At 36.9% G+C, this 15,334-nt stretch overlaps 1 protein-coding gene and 1 pseudogene across 3 annotated transcripts; both read right to left on the reverse strand.

The window, feature by feature from the left end:
* Nucleotides 1-263: 263 nt before the first annotated feature.
* On the reverse strand, nt 264-6,097 carry LOC144652594 (uncharacterized). 2 transcript variants are annotated; one of them, XM_078512657.1, is made up of 4 exons: nt 5,810-6,097; nt 4,692-5,077; nt 2,485-2,688; nt 264-1,006 (listed from the first exon to the last, which is right to left on the reverse strand). In XM_078512657.1, exons 1-4 carry the CDS (start codon nt 5,970-5,972, stop codon nt 668-670), a joined length of 1,092 nt encoding a protein of 363 aa, XP_078368783.1. In that variant the 5' UTR covers nt 5,973-6,097; the 3' UTR covers nt 264-667. The 2 variants fall into 2 exon arrangements, with proteins under 2 accessions (XP_078368783.1, XP_078368784.1); XM_078512658.1 differs by lacking the exon at nt 5,810-6,097 and adding an exon at nt 5,162-5,252.
* A 3,780-nt stretch (nt 6,098-9,877) lies between these two features.
* On the reverse strand, nt 9,878-15,334 carry LOC144652595 (uncharacterized; annotated as a pseudogene). Its single transcript, XR_013570564.1, has 6 exons — nt 15,279-15,334; nt 13,593-14,578; nt 12,704-13,091; nt 12,113-12,316; nt 11,366-11,407; nt 9,878-10,323 (listed from the first exon to the last, which is right to left on the reverse strand). The product of XR_013570564.1 is annotated as an uncharacterized LOC144652595 (transcript).

Raw genomic sequence — 15,334 nt, forward strand, 5'->3', positions numbered from 1 at the left:
ACAGATGGTAAAAAATAACAATTGTAAGCCTAATTAAAAGCATTCACATCTGTATTTATGAATAAAAATCAACAATAAAAGGTTCATAAAAGTACAAGAAGAAATACCTCGTGGGGAAGGGGCAGGGGGGCCTCTCGGTTGAAAATTTCATTGCTGTTTACTAGCTGAAAATAGGAAATTGGCGTTGGCACTATATCAAGAATTGATTAGTATGCGAATGCTTGTAATCCTTCAAAGTTTGGTGCTTGTATCAAAAAGCCTCTCACTCAGTACCTTGGGGGGGGGGGGGGGGGGGAGATATAACACTCCTAGAGAAGAGGGACCCGATTTCCTTCGTTGGAGTACCTGAAATATTACCCCTTGTTGAGCACGTTCAACTGGGGGTAATATTGCTTCTGTAAAGGCTTAAAGAAAATCGGGATCCCACTGTATTTTCTGTTTTTGCTTTAACAGGTCTTAACAAGATGGATGACTCTGAGAAACTAAAATGCATATGTAATCCAGGTTTTCCTGGGTTTTCTTTGTAACTGCTTGAAGGTTGCTATATAACTAAAGCTGTATGAACGTTCTGGTGGAATGAGGTGTATTAAAGGAGCTACTCAATTGGCAAAATAGGCGTTATAATGTGCATGGAAAAGTCACCCTTGTATGAAGCTGAACACCCTAATCAGTATGATTCTTCAAACTTAAACGATTTCAAATAAGAGTACTTCTTCATTTCGTCATAAACTCTTTGCTTCTGTTCTTCAGTCCACACAACTGTTCTTCTTGTCTCGGATGGTTTGCCGAAAAGAATGTTTTCCGCTTGATGAAGGTAATCCTCGTGACATGTTACACCTAGAAATGCACATATTGCCTTTATTGTTTCTCTTGGCTTTAATATCAGTTTATGGCTTAAAACGTCCAGTACTGAATCACCGCCATAAAGCTGTCTTATTCTTTCGTTGGTCTCCATAAGGTGGAAGAAAGACTTTATAGCGTTGTCTAATTCGGCGGGTTTGTTTATCTGGAAATTGATAAAAACAAAGATGTACATACAGTAAATGGTTTGAACCCAGGAGTATCAGTAGTTCGTATAGTGTGATCGTCCGGGTGAGAGTAGTTCTGAGAAGAACTGTTGTTGGTGACTGACGTTTCGACAACCTTAGCGGAAGTCATCTTCAGAGTCAAGTGAAAAGTTGTTGTCAGTCGATGATGTTATAAGTCTGGCCCGTTGAAGCTGATTGGTCAGTTAAGCCGTGATGTTATTGGCTGTAAGACTCGTGTAAAGTTTGTCATCAGTAATTGGTCAGTTTCGATCCGTCTATTGTTAGTCTAATTAAGTCGTTCGTTATGACAAACTTTACACGAGTCTTACAGCCAATAACATCACGGCTTAACTGACAAATCAGCTTCAACGGACCAGACTTATAACATCATCGACTGACAACAACTTTTCACTTGACTCTGAAGATGACTTCCGCTCAGGTTGTCGAAACGTCAGTCACCAGCAACAGTTCTTCTCAGAACTACTCTCACCCGGACGATCACACTATACGAACTAAAGATGTACATCATACGTTAGTTAAAAGAACAGATACAAAACACTTGTACAGTTATAGCAAGTATGTACAAGAGCAAGCTACGCCACGTGACTGTGGGAGTAACCATCAAAACTAACTGAAAACTGACCTAAACAAGGTCAGTTCTATCAAAAATGCTTCCAGTTGTTAGAAGAAATTTATTGACATGAGTACTCTATGTTTAGACCAAGGCAGTGACTGGTTGATGAGTGATGGCTTCTAGGTATCAGTAGCTTACTTTTATTAAAAGATTGATGACCTGGCTCAAGAGTATCTGCGCAAAGGTTTGTGGGATTATTTTGTGGGAGAAACAAATATTGTAGGCCAGACGGGATTCTGAGAGGTACGCCTCTGCTGGAATGGGATGGTGACTTTAGGGTTAATTACAAGTCGAGAGAACAACAGTGAACATGAAACCAAAGTGACCAATTCTTCCTCGTGAAACGCCTTAAGATTTAACTTGCTGTAAAAATGGTCTTCTGGTCCGTTTTCTCAGTTTCTCAATTTTTAATAATGGTCAAACCAGAAGCTATTTGAATTAATGTCGAGGCTCTACACCACATTACGTAACTTGTGGAGGTTTATCACTGTAAGACAACGTTTGCCCGAGAGCGCTTTTTAGTCAACATTTGTTCGAGAGCGCTTTTCACCCGGCCCTCGGTACCACAAACCCAATATTTCGTATTTTGATTTCGGAATTTGAAAACTTATATCACATTTTGAAACTGTCCAAACAGCTTTCGAGAAAAATTAGCGAATGTGCACGACTTAAATGTGTTGGCTGGCTTTCCTCTTATCTGGTTTTGGTTGAATATACTAAAATAAAAATCCGTCTCGAACAACTCTAGTTCAGTTCTATTAAATTGCACCTGCAAAATGGAACACAATCCCCCGATGAATTAAGTAAATAAACGTTTAGTACCTTGGTTTTTCCATCGTTTGCTTGGAGTCGTACGTTAAAGAGCCTTAACACCCAAGTCGAGATGATGTCGAAAGGATTCCGGATGACATGAAGAAACTTTAGAGGGATGCCAAGAGTTTCGTTGAGTTCTTTTAAAATAGCAAACTTTTCAGGTTTTTCAGTTAATTCCATTGTTGTTCCACCACCCCTTTTGTCTCCAATCACCTGTCAGTTAAAGGAAAACTGATATTGAAGATACTATAATAAACATTTAAACTTTTCATTTGCATCTACTTATAAGAAAAAAAATGCTTTCAGCTGAACTAAACGCACACCTGCAATTGAAATAAGCATTTCCGTTCGTAATATTACTATGTAATAAATTTTGATTTTGCGCAATGGAAAGCTTCTGTAAAACTTTACATAAAGCTAACTTTTCCCCCAGTTCTAAGAATGCTGCTTACGTAATCAATGTTTTTACTTGCTTCGGAAGCGAATTTAACACTGATTAGTGTAGATTGAAGTATAGGTCAAATGAAAAAAAAAAACGTTTGAGGTCAAAGAGTTAATTATAACGTAGTAAAGGGTGAACGCGATTATTTCGAAAATATAAGACAACAATATTTGGGTCTGCCATGTGGGTGAAAAACTTCTGTGATTCCAAAACGGCGGAAAGAAATGAGGACAAAATAGGAACGGCTTGCGATTGTCGTAGCTAACACGCTTACGACAGCAACGATAACAACAAACTTACAAAAATTTTTGTTTGCACCAAGAGTTAATTTGAAAACGTGCTTTTAATTGTCGCGCCAAATCTTAGTCGTCGTGTTTAAGGGTCCCAAGCCTTGTCGTATTGAAGTTTTTCAAATACAATAGTTGCAAGCAAAAAATCGTAGCGTCTGTATAGGTTTTGTGTCTGATATTATAGGACACCAATTGTGGCTTCCCATTTATCATTAGTAGCATTAGCAAATGTGTTGTTTTGAAAAACTGCAAATTTGGGCGTTTAAAATTTGAGTAAAAACGTGCTTAAAATTTCAGGTTTTGGTCTGCAATCTTTGAGAGTATCTACTGAAACTATTAAACTACTCGCCCTAGTTATCTATAGGCGTTAGTTAAGGACGGTGCCTACTAATAACAAGGTATTTTTGTCCGGCCGATGACTATGCAAGAAATGTAGATGTTACCATGGGCTATTAAAATCCAAAAAGAAAATTGGGGGTAGCCACGCAAATTTTCGAGATAATTTGGTTTGAAAACTGGAAAAAAGTGCTGACGTGGCATTTTAAAAAAAGTAAAACTAAATAACATTTCCTTGCAAATTCCATGTGAAATTGTTTGAACATGAACAAAATCAACATAAAATATAAAAATCTTTAAAATAACTAACAAACAATGTCTTCGGAACTGCGTGATCCACGTTTTTATTAACAAAATAATTGCGTTTGAGCTATTTTTGACTCTAACAGCTCTCACTTGCACGGCCACAAAATCGGCCTAACATTTTTTTCACTCAATGACAAATAAAACATGTGCTCTTTAGGCTTGCCACTTCCATTTTATAAAATAAAAAGTAGGGGTCACCACGCGTTTTTAAAAGTTATACGAGTTGTTTTCAAGCTCTGTGAAATCGCTTTTGGGGTCTGTTACATTTTTCCTATCCCCCTCCCTAGCGAGTTAAAAAATTTGCATCTCGCGCGTGCACTACGCCATATGTAGTTAGCAGTTTCCGCTTAGCGATTTATTTTTATCTGTTAATGTGAGCCATTTTCAGTGTTAGAGGTCAATGGTTACTGATATGTTGCTCTTCTGCTGTTTCCGCTGTTCCTGCCTTAGTATATAACCATAAACTGGATTTCGTCGCAGAGAAATCTTTCTTGCTTTTTAGTCGCGCGCTTGGTCGCGTAGTTGAATTCGTCATTTTAAGCGAGCAAATTCATCAAAAGCGCGCGCGCTCGGTGTGATCGATGCATTGCGTGATGCGCAGAACAAGTGCGCAGTAACAATAGGAGGCACCGTCCTTAATTCGGCTGTGCCTCGTTGACTATTATAATTTTCATAGGAAACTCGGACTCGTAGTCTAATTGTTAATAAAGTACTATTTTGATCCGTTAAAGAACATGTTCCTCTCAAAATAAAAGCTTCGGGCTAAAGGAAGTCATTCCCGGAGACCCCTCTGTACCTGTAACTAAAAATATTTAAAACATTAAACTATTATTTGAATTTACCCTAAGTTTGCCATTGAAAGTTCCTTGCCACGCACCAGGAACATGGTAAGAGTAGATTGTATCGTCAATAAAAACAGGGTTTTGTGCTCGAACCCCGAAGGTGGCTTGCCATGTTGAGAGTGAGTGTAGATTATAAAACAGAAGGTATTTTCGCATAGCTGAATTTCTAAGTGTATCGTCTCGGTAAATGTCCCACCGTTCTATGATGTGATATTCATTAGGAATGATGATTTCTGGATGTGCGTCCAAAATTGATCCTACTAAGCTGTGAGAACTTCTCGGGTATCCAATGAACATAACAAACGTTTCAACGCCATTGTAGAGCTCGTGAAGTTTGGTTAAGCTATCGGGAAGGCTGCCAGGTATGCAGTGAGAATACTGAGAGACTTTGAAAGAAACAAAATGTGGTAAGCAGCCAATAAACAACAACAACAAAAAGAAGAAAAAACTACAGAGAAGAAGTACTTCACATATCAGTCTCAAAAGTTTTTCCATCCATAATAGCCCTCAGCTTTCCAATATATGAGTTTTAAGGTAACACTCAAATTTATAGAAGCCCGACTAAAAGCCCCGTTTATGGAGATGGTTATTCATTTCACTCGCTAAATACACTATATGTATAGGACACAAACACGGTGATTTTGCCGTTGTGTTGTTTAAATAAACATGCTAAGTCCAAGATTATGACTACTGAGTATTTTCGCTCGTGCACGAAATCTGCCTACGGCATCAAAATGAAGATTTTAAGCGAATTTTTGAAGGGAGAGCAAATTGCAATGAGTTTTAGTGATTTTACGAGACACGATTTTATATCAGGGCAAAACGACTTTTTCAATTTGAGAACCAAAACGTGTACATTTGTAACACACGATAACAAACATGTTATAGCTTCAGTGCCCCAGGACAAAAGCATATAGTAATAGAGTTATCAAAATTAGACCATCATTTTTACGTTTCCATCGATGTATAATGTCTTTTGGTTAATTACTTTTTAAAGTCATGCTGTTGATATTCCCCCTTTAAGTCATTTCTTTCCCACTCCTTGTTTTGGGTTGCTCATATTATTGATTGTATTTTAATAATTCAAGAAGTAAGGTTAAGAATTATGATAACCTTACTTGATAAGGACTGATGTAAAGTTGAATCTTCTGGAAATGATGAACTCCAGTCGTCATAAACAACTGCACCATTCCAAAGATACCTTCCAGCGCCAAGTAGTACAAGAATCATAAAAGCGAAGCAGATGATGAGATTTTTCGATGATTTCAGATGACATTTCATCCTTGCGTTCGGTACAACATGTGTTTCTTTAAATGATCCTAGCTAAGTATTCTCCGACAACCCTAAAAAAGTAAAAGTAACTAATTTCAAGCTGTACACTATTATTTTCGCAAAACCTCTGTCAGTCTTCTGTTAGTCTTCTGTTTTAATTTCAAGTCATTTACAGTCAATTGTTAAAATGTTAATATGTTGATTCTAATTTACATTCGCTTTTCAAGTAAGCAAAAATGTTGATTGCGCTCTACTAAACCTCCTATAGGTTAAAATAGTAGAGCAGATAAATAACGGAGACGCTTAGATAAACAAGCTTTTGCGAAGTGTCAAATAGAAATGACATTAGCGAGTACAAAAAAACATGAATGCGTTATTAGACAAACTGACGTTGTTTGCATTAAAAGGGCTTTGTCACAGATCTTACCAGATTTTTGAATAGACAAATTTATTTTTGTGTCGCAGAAATCTTAAAAATAATAGTCTATTTTTATTAAAAATTGCTCTTTTATAGAGTACTGAAACTGTAAACAAGTGTCTTTCGCTGCGGATGGCTAGGATGGAGATTGATTGCAACTTAAAAAATTAAGGCTTATTTTTTTCAATTTGTTACCGCACGTCTTCAAAAAAAACGATATTTATAGTCGTAGTTTTATCTCTATCCGCAAATTTAGGTTATATCTTCCTTTAGATGCTCAAAGATATTTTTTCCATAGGTTAAGTTTGCCTACCACTAATTTCAGAATAGTTCAGATCAAAAATCTGCGAAATCCCCGTGACGTAGTTCCTTTAAGTTTTCCCACTCGGATGGTTTGTCTATAGTGTAAATCTAGTAAAAAAAAACTCTCCCATTATCAATATTGGGATTGTATGACATAAATGTAATGAATGATCCATTTTATGTGCTTTCATCCTTATTGTCTATTTTTGTGGAATTTGCATTTGCAACTAACGTGGTGAAGGCTTCTTTTGTTAACCGTTTAGTCAGTGCTATGTCTTTATTGGGCAAAATCCACCGGGTGCTATGTTACACCTGAACGCTAAACCGATTGATTAAAACTGTCCGATATTTTTTGTGGTCGTAAAATATAAAATGTTTCTTACCAGCCTGTGAATAAAGGTGAATAATAAAGATGACATTTTTATTGTGGATTTATTCATAACCCATATTGTAACCGTAAGACATATTTGTCCGTGGTATTTATTTTACATAAGTTATAGTTGTAAGTATATCTTGTTATAGTCAAATTGATTTCTTCACATTTCAACGTCCGAAAGGTCATTTTTTGTGTCACACGCTGTCAGTGATAAAGCTAAAACATACCAAATTGGCTTTGACAGTCATTTGAGAAAGAACGGCAGAGACGACAAGAAATTAAGAATTTGGTTGGCCGGAATTAACGAAGCGACTTGGAAATGGATCCCGAATATCCATTTGGGTATTTACAGTTTGACACTTCATGACAGGCGTTTTAGCAAAATGCCTTATTTTACGGCACTCCTTATTTTCTTTTGGGCGCTCCTACAAGCCACACTTGCTAAATTTTAGGGATATCGTGCCCAAAACCCTTGTCTTGAAAATCGGGTTTTTAGATAAATTTCATTTTGGCGTGTCGGATATCATGTGTTGGGAGACTTTTTTCCAAACATTCAGTTCATCAGTTTATTTAAGCAATCATTTCTGACTTAACATTCTTCGAAATCAAATCAAAAAATCAGCCCGAAATGATTTCGCCAGAATTTAATACACACCATAGAGTTTCTGATCTCGAGCTAGATTTAAATTTTCCTTCAAAAAGATTTAGATTGAATAATTTTAACTGATGGCTCTTCGCCATTAATGATAATTATGTAAAAAAACACTGTCAAAAGGGAAAGAAAGTAAGAGCTTTATTTACAAACGTTAACAAAAAAACCTTGAATACTGTAAACTCAAACTGAAAGCATGTTTTCTAGAACAGATTCTGTGTCCTAGTAGCCGTATACCTTTTGAGATCGTCACTATATATAGCGAAGTGACGGTCACATGAAAGCGACATGAGTTTGTTTTACATTTATTCTGATATCAATGTTTTTTTTTTATGTTCCTTTCAATGTTTGATGTTCTTTTTGTCCTTTGTAAAAAAACAATTGCTACCAGATGATGGTTTCGTCCAAAATGCAAATTTAATCTTTTGAATAGCTTCTTCTTTAAAATCAGATGATCTTACAATAAGAAAGCAAGTTCGCAGACTGTATATATCTTATTAAAAAATTCTGCTTTAAAATGTAACTATCTTTTACAGTCAACGATGTATTTTCACAGTTTACTTTATCCCTTCTTTGAATAAAAGACAAAGTCAGTCCGTCAGTCAGTCAGTCAGTCAGTCAGTCAGTCAGTCAGTCAGTCAGTCAGTCAGTCAGTAACCCATCCACTTCGTCCCCAGTGAGGCATTAAGGCTGCAAATGTTTCGCCGCCGATCACCTTCCTAACCTCGCGCCATGTATAAGCCATCTCCCTCAGCTCTGTGTTCAACTGTTAGCAATATTTTTGGCCTGAATGGCTTCCCTTTTCCTGGTGGTTTCAATTTGAAGTCGAACACAAAACTCTTATCGTTTATTCGTACTAGTTTACTTAATGTCATGAAGAACCTAGCCTGCGTAGCAGGCGCCGTAGTTTCGAGCGCGCGTTTAGGAAACGCGAGAGGTGCGAGGGGGCAATTTTTCCTCGCGCGGCCTTTTCGCGATCGCACACTCTTTTAAACGCGCTAAAAAAAGTCAACAGAACGTAGACAGAAGATTCATGTTAAAACTATATTAAGGTGCTATTCTGCATTCTGACTGCTTTACATTTCTAACATGAGTAACCCATAATCTCTCCTAGTGGTAAAATTTTCAGAAAAAAAAAAAAAAAAAAAAACAATTTTAGAAGACGTCCTCAAGCAATTCGTCGTCCTTAATCGTGATGCTGCCATATCGGGAAACGGAGCATTTACCAGTCAAATAGTACGTAGCTTTTTGACCAATCAGCGTTCGCGCAGTGTTCTAGTTATTTTATAAATGAGAATGTCGATCGACCATAAAAATTGCGGTCGATTTGTTATTTCACAAGAGTATCTAAAACCGAATCAGTGATAGGTTCCAAACTTTACAACTCTCCAGTTTTTTTACTTGAAAATCGCGACGATTTCAAAAATTCGACTTGCTTAAGTCATTTTCGTGGTCTATAAACTCATGGACCATAACTCTCGACCAATGCAATGGACACGCAAGTATTCTTTCGGTTACTATAAAAAATGCAGTGTACAGTGTAGTGGAGGATCTGGAAAAAAGTGGTCGATATTTTTATTTATTATTTCTTTAATGTTATATTATCTCACCTAATACGATAGGCTGCTACAGTGCTTATAGACCCTTATAGAGTGTCGTGAATTACCAACAACATTGCAAGTGAATAAGCAGTGAATCACGCGAGCCGCTAAAACAACCCGTGTGACAAAGTCATCGGGAATTTTGACAACTAATTTGCATTTGCTCCAATTGCAAAGTTTTGAAGCAAGGTAGGACATTAAAAGCCCGCCTTCAACCGATATGCTTTAGGAACGACCGTTTGTTTTTGTTTTTAAAAGCTTTTTCATGTCCGACAACACTCTAGAAACTACCATAACAATCGATGGTAAAACAGTCAAATCACTGTAACCGAAAAGCGTGTTCACTGCTTAGCTAAAAAGGCAAAGATGGAAGAAACTTAGAGCAACTCAACTCGCTGTCACATCAAATAACGGAATTTTATTTTCAAAATAGGATAGGATATGATAGGAAAAGATAGGATAAGCATAAGCCTATTTAAAAAAAATATTATTAACTTACTAACTAACTAACTAACTACCTACTTACCTAACTACGAGTACAACAAAATAAAAAAATAAAAAACAATAGACGCTGCTATTCTTGGAGGCCTGCTCCTTGGCGCGCAAAGCAACTAGGAAGAATGTGGGCGTTTAAAAAACGACAACAGGAAAATTGACCAAAATAGACGTAATAAAGTGCATGGACCTTTCAACCGTGCGCGAGACGGACATTCTATCCGTCAGTCCCCTTCTAAACTAAACGATTGCAAAAAAGAGTACTTCTTCATTTCGTCATAAACTCTTTGCTTTTGTTCCTCCGTCCATACTACTGTTCTTCTTGTCTCGGATGGTTTGCCAAAAAGAATGTTCTCCGCTTGATAAATATAATCCTCGTTACATCTTACTCCAAGAAATGTACATATTCTCTTCATTGTTGCTCTTGGTTTCAATATCAGTTCATGGCTTAAAACGTCCAACACTGCATCACCATAAAGCTGTCTTATTCTCTCATTGGTCTCGATAAGTTCGAAGAACACGTAGGGGCCAAACCACCCCCCAAATGTTTCATCTAAAATTGGGTATTTGGTGAGATTTTTAATAACTTTGTTGATGTTGATCGCATGCTTGCGAAACTTGGTAGGTTAATATAAGACAACATGCCAATCATTTTGAAAGACTTGTTTGTAGAACTTGTCACTATATGACGTCATAACTGATGACGTAATATTTTCTTAAAATTAAAGTTTGGAATTGTTTCAATTTTTCTACTGTTTAAGATAGAGCGCATCAAGAGAAGTTGAAAACCGAAAACAGTATGTACATACGGCAAATACTGGGTGAGATATGACATTTTAAAGTTGGAAAAATTTAAAGTCAATAAATGGGACCTCCCCCCTTCGGTAATAAAGCTAAATTTGACTGCCTTTTTTTTTAATAGTAGTGCAATTGACATTACACATTGGTTGTATTAAATGCAGAAAGTAGAAGGGAAAAGAAAATTATGAAAAAAATATTTTTTGTAATTCCTGGATGCATAAAAGCAGATTTGTGACGTAATAAAAGGTCACGTGACCAATAATTCCTTTGCCATATTATTGTCCTGGAGGCAAAAGTGGAAAAACTAAAACCATACGATTTTTAGGGACAGTAAGAAGTCTCTTTTACCAAAATACCAGCTCAGCTGGAAAAAAACTGACAAAAAAATACCAAGGACATAACTTTTACAAAGAAAGTATGGAAACCTATAGTTCCGGGGGGGAACACTGATCTGTTTTTAACTGGCCATAATTCGGGAACAAAAAATCGCAGCGATGAACGGTTTTCAGTGTTTTACTCCCCTTGATACCCACTTCCAGATGAGACACTTTTTAAATAATAATTCAAAATTTTACTTTACTGGTTTTTGTGACGTCATCCTTTGTGACGTCACTATGTGAAATTTTGAGAAATTCTTCAGCTTAAAATGAAGTGGACATCAATTTGAGCTAACACCACAAGTTTAGTAAATTAATGTTGAAAATAACCAAAATTAGGTTTCATGAAACATTTGGGGGGTGGTTTGGCCCCTACGTGGAAGGATTTTATAGCATTGTTTAATGCCCCTGGTTTGTTCATCTGAAAATTTATAAGGACAAAAAGTAACTAAAATGTGCAGAAACAATGTAATAAAGTGTAACAAGTTTTTACCACTTGCGGGAATAAACATCAAGCTTATATTTATTTTTGCCTCAAGCTTAAAAATATTTATTTATTTTTATTTATTTTATTTTTAAAAGCCGTCCAGTTTATAGAAGAGTCTAACAGATACAAAACTCTCTGCTAAACTCTGTTTATATTTGTGCTGGGAACACCAGACTGGAATACATTATGAACAGAGGCGAGCACAGCGGGAGCTGATAAAAACACAAGTTATCGCTGCAAGGCGGGAGAGGCGCTAAGCTGAAATATTAAAGTCTGTCGAAGAGAGGAGAAAATGATAAACCCAACCATTATTATTCCACTATTGCGCCGTTTTACCATATATGGACAAGAGAACGCGCAAAATATGCCGCATTATTACACCGTAGAAAAGCACAAAAATACGTACAAACAAACTTACAGAACACGGACCCGAATGTAGTGGAAAAATAAGTGGAATAATAAATCCCTTATTTGGTGGTTTAACATATAATACGCGAGCGAATATTTTGCTCGTTGCTCGTATTTTACTACGCAGCTATATGTTATGTGAATAGTGCTAGAACACTCTTATGTGCTTTAGATGCAGGGAGGCGTTTGTGCATGAGGCCCATTTAACGTTTCAGTTTGTTGTTTCAGTACCTCAGTTGTTCCATCGTTTACTTTGAGTCTTGCCTTGAAGAGCCTCAACACCCAAGTCGAGATGACGTCGAAAGGATTTCTGATGACATGAAGAAACTTCAGAGGAATGCCAACAGTTTCATTTAGTTCTTTAAGAATAGAAAACTTTTCAGGTTTTTCAGTTAGTTCCATAGTTGTTCCACCTCCTTTCTTGTCACCAATGACCTGTCAATTCAATGAAAGCTGTTATTTTACACACCATGCCCTGCCGGGCACTTTGTTTTGTGTTCTAGGGCAGGTCCCTTTACTCTTACAATATATATTTTTATGAAAATAAATGGGTACGGGCGAAGATTAGGTAGAGATCACTGGGGGGTCTTGATGAACCGTATCAATCAAGGGGAGTGGAAGGAGGGATAATCACAGCACAAAAACCAGTGTTCAAGTCCATACTTTGAAACAAATAATCTGGTCACCATTTAATCTGGCCCTCATATTAAAAGCGGTCCAAATTATTCAACGTTGATGTCGTCAGTTGCAGACTGATTGCAGCCTCCTCCTTATCGTCACACTTGAAAATATTTAAAAGATATAACAATGGCTTAGACTCACCTTAAGTTTACCATTGAAAGTCCCTTGCCACGCACCAGGAACGTTATAAGAGTAGATTCCATCGAATAAAGAAAAACAGGTTTTCCAGCTCGATTCCCGAACGTGGCTTGCCATGTGGAAAGTGAGTGCATATTGTAAAAGAGCAGGTATTTTTGCATGCCAGAGTTTTTTAGTGCATCGTCTCGGTAGATGTCCCAATGCTCTACGATGTGATATTCATGAGGGATGATGATTTCTGGATGTGCGTCCAAAATGGATCCTACTAAACTGTGAGAACTTCTCGGGTATCCAATGAACATAACAAACGTTTCAACGCCATCGTATAGCTCGTGAAGTTTGGTTAAGCTATCGGGAAGGCTGCCAGGTATGCAGTGAGAGTACTGAGAAACTACGGAAAAGACAAAGTGTGGTTAGCCGCCAATAAACAACAAAAACAACAACAGCGAGCAATCAGGCAACACGCAACAATTACGTCAACTTTTCAGTCGCAACAAAATTCCTCCCGAAATTGCAATTAAAAAAGGCATACCAATTCGTTTTATAATTACAAAGTAATAAAATTATCTCAGATTTGAAATTAAACCCATTTGTAGAGGTATTTGCTTTTTTGTGTCATTTATTATCACGTATTCAACAGGTGACCCTTCAGTTTCATTTCAGTGTTTAATATAATTAAACTAATCATCAATAATAACACAGTTGAATCCCAATAACTCAAACCTTCTAGGGAAATCGGAAAAAAGTTTAAGATATCGGAAGTTCGAGTTATCGATGGTAAAATTAAAAGGAAAACGACCTGGAGGGGAATCGAGTTAGCAAGAGGTTCAAATTATCGGGATTCAACTGTATATTCAACTAAATTAAGATTCAAGATTAATGATGGCCTTACAAGATAAGGACTGATTTAAAGTTGACTCGTCTGGAAACGATGAACTCCCGTTATCATTCACAGCTGCGCCATTCCAAAGATACCTTCCAGCGGCAAGTAGTACAAGAATAATAATTGTAATGCAGACAGTGAGATATTTCGATGATTTCAGATGAAGTTTCATCCTTGAATGCCTCCAGTGTTTCGTCTACAACCTGAAGAACAACTCTGATTCATCAACACAAAACATAATTTTGTAATTTCCTGATGCTTTTTTACAAGTACTTACAAAGGAAGACAAAGGCTTACGTCAAGATGTACGATGCACGTGCGAGAATATTTTGTTTACTCAATTAGCAAGAAGATCAAAGATCAAATTATATAGGGGACCATTTTTGCGTCCGTTATGTAGTGATGCTAATTTCAATTGGCTGGCGGACTTCTCGGGAAATTAGAGTAAATTAGAGTTAAACAATAACCCGGTATGTAAAAGGCTGTATCATAAACCCAATACAGTTACACACTCCGGGAAATGGGCGCCTGACTTATGTTGTTTCTCGGTGGACGTTTCCCTTCCCTATAACAGTCGGTGGCATCCTAACGATAAAAGGGAGTTCATCACCGAGAATTAAACACGGAGTTGGAACCTTTGTCATGCTCTGACCACAAATTCACCACGTTGAGCCGGGAAACTCCCGACAAATTTCATTATATACGGTGACTTCACTAGCTGTCATATCTATAATAGCAAATCTTCTATTCGTATCCCAAATCAATCTTAGCGTGAGTTGAACTTAATAATTTCCTTACCTGGCTAGGCCTTGTTTTTAATTGTAATCAGAGCGCAGTTTCGACCTAGTCCAGGCCTAAATTCGAGCAGAAACGACATCTGTCATTACGAAAGGCTTGGTCACCAATGATGGCATCAACCGCTACAAAATACAATGTACTAATTTCCGCCGGTCTTCAGCGAGTTATACTACCAATATTCTGCTTCCTTCAAAGACCTTGCATAATAAAACACAAAGTCAAAACATTAATATCATACGCCGGCGCCTCGTTGCTACTTTTTAAAAAAATTCAGGCGAGAAAAAATTCGTGTAAAAATTGTTAAATAACTACAATACTTTTCTTTTCTTTTCAGGTTTTTCTTAATATTATCTTGCACTTCTACCCAATCTAAAATTCATTTTATGTTATTTACTTCTTCAATCGACTTGAAGAGAAAACTTATTAAGTTACCAGTGTAGCTTCTATTTTAAAGGGGCTTGGTCACAATTTTACCAAATTTCTGAACAGCCCAAATTTATATTTGTGTCGTAAGAAATCTAAAAATAATGGTCCATTTTTATAAATAATTGTTATATTAGAGCATTGAAACTGTAAACAAGCGTCATTGGCTACAGATGGCTCGGATGGAAATGGATTGCAATTTGAAAGATTAAGGCTTAATTTTTCAAATGATGTCCCCGCGTCTCCAAAAAATCGATATTTATAGCTGTGGTTTGGTTTCTCTCAACAAATTACGGTTATATCTTCCTTTAGATGTTCAAAGATAATGATTTTCATGGGTTAAGTTGGCTACCACTAATTTCAGAGCAGTTTAGACGAAAAATCAGCTAAATCCTCTTGATGTAGCCCCTTTAAAAATAAAACACCGCACATTTTATCTGTACTGTCAAAAAGGAATAAGAATAATCTACTTACCAATAGCTTAGCCTCCACTCTGTTATAAGCATTTTGAAAATTAAATCGCAGTCATT

The sequence above is a fragment of the Oculina patagonica genome, chromosome 4 (assembly GCF_052425735.1).
Source record: "Oculina patagonica isolate OP01 chromosome 4, crgOcupat, whole genome shotgun sequence".
NCBI classification, from domain to species: domain Eukaryota; kingdom Metazoa; phylum Cnidaria; class Anthozoa; order Scleractinia; family Oculinidae; genus Oculina; species Oculina patagonica.

What these genes read in the sequence shown, in the direction of transcription:
- LOC144652594 (XM_078512657.1), bottom strand. Translation starts at nt 5,972, where the DNA reads ATGAAATGTCATCTGAAATCATCGAAAAATCTCATCATCTGCTTCGCT. An exon ending in TTTACATCAGTCCTTATCAA is followed by an intron (nt 5,078 to 5,809) that starts GTAAGGTTATCA and finishes TTTCTTTCAAAG; the next exon opens with TCTCTCAGTATTCTCACTGC. An exon ending in CAAACGATGGAAAAACCAAG is followed by an intron (nt 1,007 to 2,484) that starts GTACTAAACGTT and finishes ATCAATTTCCAG; the next exon opens with ATAAACAAACCCGCCGAATT.